General features: G+C 51.0%; 1 protein-coding gene across 1 annotated transcript; it reads right to left on the bottom strand.

Annotated features, from left to right (window-relative positions):
- Window positions 1–884: 884 nt before the first annotated feature.
- Window positions 885–1,808, bottom strand: LOC122662806. The gene has a single exon (XM_043858546.1). It carries the CDS (start codon window positions 1,806–1,808, stop codon window positions 885–887), a length of 924 nt encoding a protein of 307 aa, XP_043714481.1.
- Between the last annotated feature and the right edge of the window lie 7,818 nt (window positions 1,809–9,626).

Below are 9,626 nucleotides of genomic sequence, written 5' to 3'. Positions count from 1 at the left end.
GCTGAGGCGTTCCTACACAACTGGTTTCATGGATAATTCCAAGCTGTTGGAAGATGGCCTGGAGGTCTTTGTCAAGAAATTCAAGGCCGTTATCACTGTGGATTTTCTGTACACGTAATTTGTATTGGGTGGAAACAAGGGCCTAAAAAGCAGTGAGAAGACCTTTAGTGTCGGATTTATATTTCATGAGATAGAGCCATGTGCAGCGAGTGTAATCATCCACAATCGTCAAAAAATAATGAGATCCAGTGGAGCTAGGTGTATTGAACCGACCCCAAATGTCACAATGTATAAGTTCAAAAGGAGATTTGGTGGATGTAGTACTTAAAGAAAATGGAAGACGGGAATGCTTTGCCAAGGGGCAAATATTACAAAATTCTAAATGAGAGACAACCACAGATGAATCATTTTTTAAATTGTATGCAGTAGTGAGGATGATGGGTGACCAAGGCGCCAATGCCAAAGGTCATATGGAGAAGAAGCAATGCGAGCAAAGTAGTGGGTTTGGTGAGGTAATAGAGTCCGTCACGAGCATGTCCCAGGTCCAATCGTGTTCCTGGTTGTGTCCTAGAAGATACGAAATCGGGGAAAAATGTTAGAGCAATTCAAAGATTTTGTAATTTTTGAAATGGAGAGCAAATTGAACTGAAATGATGGGACATGCAATACATTATGGAGACAAAAATTAGAATTAAATTCCACGTAACCAATATTAGAAATAGAAGCATGAGTGCCATCTGGTTGTTGAACGGTCATGATACTAGGACCGGACTCAAGAGAACTCAATGAATTGATGGATGAGCAGATTTGTTCATTAGCACCAAAATCGATGATCCACTCAGTGGGTGAAGAAACAACAGATGTGAGAGCAATCACTGCTAAGTTCACACTAGGCGAGTACTACCTTGTTGAAGGATGGTAAGTATTTGTGCATATTGATCGTGAGATGGTAGGATTTTGAGAGTTGGAGGCGGTGTGGTATTCTCAATATGTCCTCGCAGCCTTGAAAACCCTTCTACTGGGAAGGACTTGGCGATGCTTGCTTTGGAGGATAACCATGAAGCTTGTAACAGGTTGTCACTTTGTGTGACCAATCCTTTTGCAATAAGTACAAGTATTAGAGGCGAAGCATCTCCTTTCTTTGGAGGATATCCATGCAATTTGTAACAAGTATGGATGGTGTGGCCATCCATAGAACAATGGTCACAATGAGGTCGACCCTTTTGCCCACGTGAAATAAGGGTCGATGCTTCAGGTTTGGTACTAGAGATAGAAGATATCTCACGTTGCTTTTCCTCTTGTAGTGCTAGAGAATAAAGTTTTGCAATCGAAGGCAAAGGGTCTTGCAGAAGAACTTGACTCCTTAGAGGAGCAAAAGATTCATGAAGTCCTTGAAGAAACTTCATGGCATAATCCTGTTGAATAAATGCATTCAATTTATGCGAAGCGCCGCATTTGCAATCTGGCAAAGAGACATAAGATGTCAGTTCATCCCACAAACCTTTGAGTTTTGTGAAATAGGCAATGACGGAAAGATTATGTTGCTTCCAATCAGCGATATCTTGTTTGATCTGATAGATCTTGGTAGTATTTGGTTGAGAGAAACGATTTTGGAGTTCTGCCCAAATGGTATGAGCAGAATCTGCATAAATGACACTAGCTGCAAGTTCTGGAGTGATGGATTGAAGAAGCCAAGACGCCACCATATCGTTGACTCGTATCCATCGAGCATACTCGGTTGCAGCAGCATCCGACATGGGTATTGTTCCATCGACAAACCCAAGCTTATTTTTTGCTCTTAAAGCCATCGTCATGGCATGAACCCAAGTATTGAAGTTGTCGCCATTCGATGAAGGAGACGCAAGGATAGCCGTGGGACTATCGGGAGTGATGGAGAGTATAGGGATTGTTAAAGGGGTCATCTGGTTGAGCAAGATGACGTATTGGTGGTGGGTTCTCCCATGAGAAGAGAAGAGAAAGGAGCGTGTCGGTTCAACGCTCCGATACCATGATAAAAGACAAGAGAATATATGGGAAAAATGATTGTTTTCCTTGACTTGAATCGATTATACATGGTGGCTTTTATAGCCAGAGGTGTACATGATCAGTTCCTTGATTTAAGCTAATGGAATCCTTAGTCAATGCTGATTGTTAGGAGTTAGGGGTGATACATCCAATATTCACAGGGCCAATCAACGACCGCCACCTGTCATAGACGACCCGCCCCATAGCCAAGGGGAACGAACCGGAGTCCCAGCACCATTCGGGGGCGGCCACTACTCGGGCGCGGCCACACATCCGGGGCGCGGCCTCCTTGTGACCCAGGCGCGGCCTCACCCAGGCGCGGCCTCCTCACGGCCTCACCCAGGCGCGGCCTCCTCACCAGGGGCGCGGCCTCACCCAGGCGCGGCCTCCTCACAGCCTCACCAGGCGCGGCCTCACCCAGGCGCAGCATCATGGGCACCTGAGGTGGGGGCCACCCATCTACGACCCCGATCGTATCGCTAAGACTCATGTCACTACCAGGACTCTAGACCCTTAGAGGTCACGTCATCCAGACGGATTCAAGCACCAAGGACGTTATCACCACACGCGGATATCTATCCACCAAGGATCCTGATGCCACCAGGACACTCCCTCCCACGGGGAGATGGCCAATCAGGATAGAGCCCCGTTACCCAGGGCCTCTATCCACCCAACGGCACAATCGTCAATCAAACGGGGACTCTCCACACCGCCATATGCTACTATAAAAGGCAAAGGTACACAACCCCATAAGGGACATCTAAACTCATACTGAATAACCACGATTCATCTGTTTGTGCCAGGAGATCTAACTTTGGCATCGGAGAGCCCTAGGCCGGGACCACACCGGTTCTCTTTGTTGACCCCTTTGGTCCACTTGCAGGTGACGGCACTCGCAGGACCGCTCGACGATTTCTTGACGCAACAGATTGGCGCCTTCTGTGGGAACGACGCTAGCCATTACAGCTACTAGCTCGCTTCCATACTCATTCAATGGCACGAAGGAAGACTACCACCACCAACAACGGAGCAAGGAATGGATCACCACCCCCAGAGTGCTCTCACCGCAGAGCCAACAACCAGGACCATGTCCCTCTGGAGGAGGAGATCCCCCTTAATGACCAGTTCGTGATCGCGAGCCCAACAATGACGAGGCCAACGATGTGGTGGTGGAGGTGACACCGACCCCAATGCTCCAGCCCATGTGGGTCAGATCAACGACTGCAACGACGAGATCCTCGATGAACAACGACTCTTTCGAGAATACCCGACGCAGCGTGCGACATCTCACCGTCGGAGGACTTCACCAGCAGCAAGGGTGGAGTCCATACCTCAACAAGAGCCAAACCCTAGGAGATCATCTCCCAGGGGCGCGAGATCAGAGAGACTTGCGCGACAGGCAACCCCCACTCCGCAGCGGGGGGAGCCTTCCCAGCATCCCAGGAGAACAAGAGACCTCTCGCCACGGTCAGAAAGTGGGAGGACGCCAACACCCAAGGCGAGGGTGTGTAGCCCGCAGAGATTGGTCCGGAGGTCCGTGTTTGACGGACGACTAGAAGAAAGTCACATACCACGACGAAGCCGGACCTACAGAGAAGAAAGCCCCTCACCTTCACGACAGGGTTCATCACGGCATGACCATTCACCATCCCTCCAACACTCAAGGCGGGAGGGGACATCCAGGAGAGAGCGTGAACGGGGCCGCAGCGAACGTCCGACTAGGCGTGGGGGCGACAAGGGACGAGGAGCTCGATCAAAGACTCCGCGACCGGATGAGAAGTGGGAAGGGTTGAAGAAGCAAACCAAAGGCGAGACACATTCCATACCCGGACAACACCCCTTCTCGACAGATCATGTCGCCCACACTACCTTCCAGGTTTCGACTACCCACCTTTGAACTCTACAAGTGGTACCACTGACCCTAATGACCACATCAACTACTTTAATGGCATGATGACGCTGTATGGGGGGTCGGACGTGGTATCTTGTCGGGCATTCCCTGCGTCCCTTAAGGGAGCAGCCACATCATGGTTCTCCAAGCTACGACCGAGATCTATATGCTCGTTTGCAGAGCTATGTGAACAGTTCACACCCGTTTCCAAAGGCGTCAAGCGTAAGAAGACCACCGTCAATCTACTAAACGTGGTACGAACCCTCGGGAATCTCTCAGGGAGTACGTTACCAGGTTCACCAAGGAGTCCCTGGAGGTTCGAGACTTGGATGACCAGACACACGATGCAGCCCTAGCAGGAGGTATTAGGGACTGGACTTGATCAAGGACCTGCACGTCATGAGACCAGGACTATGAAAGAGCTCCTAGAGCGGTGCAACGAGTTTGCAAATATGGCCGAGGTACTACAAGCTAGAACAAAAATAATCGAGGCCAAGCCACAGGACAACAAGAGGTCAGCACCCGATGACCGCAACGAGGTAAGAGGTCGAGGACAGAGCGCCGAGCAAGAGAAGAGCGACCGCCCATCTAGAAGGACGACGACCGCCCGCTAGAGAAGCGAGAGGGCAAGCACCCCGAGTTCACACCATCAACACCACCAGTCCCGGATACTCATGCGAGATCCAGGACCGTGACCTACTCCATTGGCCCACGACCCATGCTAGCAGCGCAGAGAAGCGAAACCCTAACAAATATTGTCTCTTCCACAAAGAGAATGGGCACGACACGAGGAGTGCTATCAATTGAAGAGAGAGATAGAACAACCGGTAGAAGCGTGAAGCTTGAACAAGTATGTGAAGGGGAGACGTGACAACCGCTCGTGCCAAGGAGATAGAGGTCGCGACGGAGATAGAGTGGAGCCGAGACGAGAAGAAAGAAGAACGGATCGAGAGAGAGACCGCCGTAAGAGCGGAGAGATGCCATAGAACCTAGTGGCACCAAGGGACCTCCTATCCTCACCATACTTGGAGGACCAGGGCAAGAGTCCACCAGAAAAGCTAAAGCTCATGCCAGGTTCGTGGGAGTGGCGGAGAAGCCCAAGCAAGATAGCCAGGACCGAGGCCGTGATCTCCTTCTCGGATGAAGACCTGGAAGGACTAAACTTCCCGCATGAAGATGCCCTGGTAGTACAGTGGAGGTAGCCAATCGACCTGCACACAGTGGTGCATAGACACAGGGCGTCCGTTGACGTACTCTCCTTGGACGCCTATCGACAGTTCGGGTTCGGGGACGACCAGCTCAAACCGAGCCCACTTATCTCCATGGATTCTCGGTGCCACCGCCTCCATCGAGGTACCATAGAGCTACCCGTGACCTTCGGGGTACACCCTCAACAAGTAACCATCATGGTACATTTCATGGTAGTCAAGTCCGTGGTGTCCTTCAACGGCCTCTTAGGGCGACCATCACTGACAGCCCTTAGAGGAGTCATATCACCACTTCACCTGAAAATGAAGTTCCCCACCGAGAACGGGGTAGGCGAAGTCCGAGGAGATCGAAGAAAGCAAGGGAGTGCTACGCCACCTTCATGAAAAAGAATAATGGCAACACCTTGTGGAATGGCACTCGCCTAGAGAGCATGATCGGTGACTGAGAGAGATGAACTGACAGAGAGAAGGGGAAGGCCGCTGGAAGACCTCATCCCATGGCCACTCAGCCAGGATGACCCCTCCAAGGTCGTTCAGGTCGGCTGTTGCTAAGCAAGGAACGAAAGAAGAGCTTGGACACCTCCTCCAAGCGAACATAGATGTCTTCGCATGGTCGACCTCCCGACATGCCAAGAATACCACGCTCCATAGCGAACACCGACTACATGTCGACCCAACCAGAAGCCCGTTCAACGTGGCGGCGTAACCGCCCTCGGCCGGCAAGCAAGCAATCAAGGAGGAGGTCGAGAAGTTAAGCCGATCGTGGGTTCATCGAAAGGAGAAGTTCCCAACCTGGCTCGCCAACGTGGTCATGGTACCAAAGCCAAGTGGGAAGTGGAGGATGTGTGTCGACTACACCGACCTAAACAAGGCATGCCCAAAAGATGAATACCCACTTGCCCGGATCGACCCTCTTGATCGACGCCACCGCCGCCATGAGATGCCGAGTTTCATGGACGCCTCTCCGGATACAACCATATCCTCATGTATGAGGATGATGAGTCCGACACTCGCATTCCTGGACGGACAAAGAGAACTCTTGCTACAACGTCATGCCGTTCGGGTTAAAGAATGCAGGGGCCACCTATCGAGAATGGTCAACAAGATGTTCGAGGAGCAGATCGGGCGCAACATGGAAGTATATGTGGATGACATGCTCGTGAAAAGCGTCCACACCAACCAACACCTGACCGACCTAGAGGAAGCATTCACAGTATTGAGGAGGAACCAGATGAAGCTAAACCCTGCAAAGTGCGCCTTCGGTGTAACGTCAGGAAAATTCTTGGGGTTCATGGTCTCAGTCCGTGGAATAGAAGCCAACCCATCCAAGATCAAGGCCATCCAAGAGATGGCACCTCCTCGAACGGTCAGGGAAGTGCAGAGGTTGAATGGAAGGGTTGCCGCCCTTTCCAGGTTCGTGTCACGATCAGGTGATAAGTGCTTACCATTCTTCAAAACATTGAAGAACCTCCGAAGCCCTAAGGACTTCACATGGATGGAAGAGTGCCAAAAGGCTTTCGGAGAATTGAAGGAGCACCTAGAGAGCCCACCCCTGCTTGGGCGACCGAACCTAACGAAGAGTTGCAGCTCTACCTGCCGCCACCCTGTCTGCAGCCGGCAGCAAGATCGTCTTGAAGGAAGAGGACAAAGTCCAGAGGCCCATCTACTACGTCGGCCATGTCCTGATCGATGCGAGACCAGGTACACTAGGATCGAGAAGGTAGCCTATGCATTGGTAATGGCAGCCAGGAAGCTACGACCATACTTCCAAGCCCATACCATCATAGTCCTCACAGACCTACCCCTGAAGAAGATACTGCATAAGCCGGACGTCTCCGGGAAATTGATAGCATGGGCGGTGGAGTTAAGTGAGCATGACATCAGGTTCCAACCCAGGACTGCCATCAAAGGCCAAGCCTTGGCTCCACTTCGTCGTTGAATGCACCTTACCAGAGACAGAGCCAGAAAAAAAAAAAAAAGGAAGAGAGAGAGGCCAAGTGGCTACAGCCAAGAGGCCATGGCCAAAAGACCACGACCAAGAGGTCACGGCCAAAGGGCTATGGTCGTCACCTATCAAGAGAAAAAAAAAAAAAAAAAATTTTGGGTGCCATCCGTCAAAGGCCGCTGCCCAAAAGCAAAGAAGAAAAGAGAGAAGAAAGAAAAATAAAAAGGGGGTCTTTGGCCATGGCCAAGGGCCACAATCGACAAACCATGGTAGAAGTTCAAGGTTCGAGGTTTGAGGTTCGAGGTCGAGAGTTCGAGATGGTTCGAGTTCTAAGGATCAAGAATGCAATCGTTGATGCACCGTCCGTGCTAGCCAATGATGAACTCGAAACCTGGCCAATGCAAAGTACGTGGAAATATTACATGAGCTAACATGCCGGGAGAAGCAAGTTAATGAGATTGAGGAGGGGCCTAGCTAGATGGACCCTATACTCAACTACCTACAGGACGACGTCTTACCAGAAGACAAGGCCGAGGCAAGGAAGATCAGGATGAGAGCTGCAAAGTACACCGTCCTAGACGGGGTACTGTACAAGCGGGGGGCAACAGCACCACTACTCCGGTGCCTAGGACCCAAGGGGGCAGAGTACGCCCTAGCCGAAGTCCATGAGGGGATATGTGGAAGCCACATGGGGGGACGAGACTTAGCCTACAAAATCCTCTGCCAGGGACTATACTGGCCACGAATGCAAGAGGAGGCCATCCAATATGCCAAGAAGTGCGAACAATGTCAGTTGTTCGCCCCAGTACCCCATCTACCCGCCACCAAGCTGACATCAATCCTCAACCCCATACCTTTTGCCATGTGGGGACTAGACATCTTAGGCAACTTCACCGCAGCACCAGGAAACAGAAAGTACCTGGTCGTCGCGATCGACTACTTCACCAAGTGGGGTGAAGCTAAACCCTTGGCCAAGATAACAAAGACAGAGATGGAGAAGTTCGTCCGCGACGACGTCATCTACAGGTTCGGGGTGCCACGGATCCTCGTCTCAGACAATGGAAAACAATTCAACAACCCTAAATTCCAAGCATTCTGTCACAGCTACAACATCGACTATCGGCCTGTGTCGGTAGCATACCCACAGGCCAATGGTCAGGTGGAGGTCACCAACAGAACGCTACTGGAAGGAGTCAAGAAAAGGCTAGAAGGAGCCAAAGGCAAGTGGGTAGAAGAGCTACCAAGCGTCCTGTGGGCATACCGAACTATAGTACGGACGCCCACAGGAGAGAGCCCATTCCGCCTAGCATATGGCACTGAAACATTGGCGCCGGTAGAGGTCTGCGCCATGTCCCATAGGGTTCTGCACTTCAATGAACGCACTTATGTCGACGGACTGCGGGCGAACCTAGACTTTATAGATGAAGTCCGCGAAAGAGCACTACTAAGGAACGTCGCCTACCAGCAACGTACTGCCAGGTACTATAATGCAAGGGTCAAGGAAAGGCTATTCCACCAGGGAGATTTAGTACTACGGAGGGCAAGTGCATCACAGCCACAAAAGGCAGGGAAGCTGTCACCCAACTGGGAAGGACCCTACATAGTCTCCAAGCAGATATGCCCAGGGACCTACCGCTTGAAGACTCCAGGGGGCAAGAAGGTAGACCGTACCTGGAACTCACTATACTTGAAGAAGTACTATCAGCAGAAGTAACAACAACGGAGTTTGGCACCACCAACAGTAGCAGTAGATGGCATTACAGTTTCAAAGATGAATTGGAAAAAATTCGGGAATACTCGGCTTCTTCTACTACTCAACTGAGGCTTCGTGCCTAAGGTGATATGCCAACATCGAGGCTTCGTGCCTAAGGCGATATGCCAACACTGAGGCTTCGTGCCTAAGGCAATATGCCAACATCGAGGCTTCATGCCTAAGGCGATATGCCAACACTGAGGCTTCATGCCTAAGGCGATATGCCAACACTGAGGCTTCGTGCCTAAGGCGATATGCCAACATCGAGGCTTCGTGCCTAAGGCGATATGCCAACACTGAGGCTTCGTGCCTAAGGCAACATGCCAACATTGAGGCTTTATGCCTAAGGCGATATGCCAACACTGAGGCTTCGTGCCTAAGGCGATATGCCAACACTGAGGCTTCGTGCCTAAGGCGATATGCCAACATCGAGGCTTCGTGCCTAAGGCGATATGCCAACACTGAGGCTTCGTGCCTAAGGCAACATGCCAACATTGAGGCTTTATGCCTAAGGCGACATGCCAACATTGAGGCTTCATGCCTAAGGCGACATGCCAACACTGAGGCTTCAAGCCTAAGGCGACATGCCAACACTGAGGCTTCATGCCTAAGGCGCCATGCCACCATTGAGGCTCTACGCCTAAGGCGTTAACTATCAAGGGTCAGAGAGCATCAACGCCCAAATAATCACCAAGAGTCAAGTACATACAAAAGCAAGCATCACAATCCAAAAGTTATCATCAAAAAAGTCAACATCCAGAAAGAACATCTATAAAATCAGGGGGCATCTAGTGGAGGAGCAGC

This window comes from Telopea speciosissima, chromosome 1, assembly GCF_018873765.1.
Source record: "Telopea speciosissima isolate NSW1024214 ecotype Mountain lineage chromosome 1, Tspe_v1, whole genome shotgun sequence".
Lineage (NCBI taxonomy): Eukaryota > Viridiplantae > Streptophyta > Magnoliopsida > Proteales > Proteaceae > Telopea > Telopea speciosissima.
This window is presented reverse-complemented; position numbering and strand designations above follow the sequence as displayed.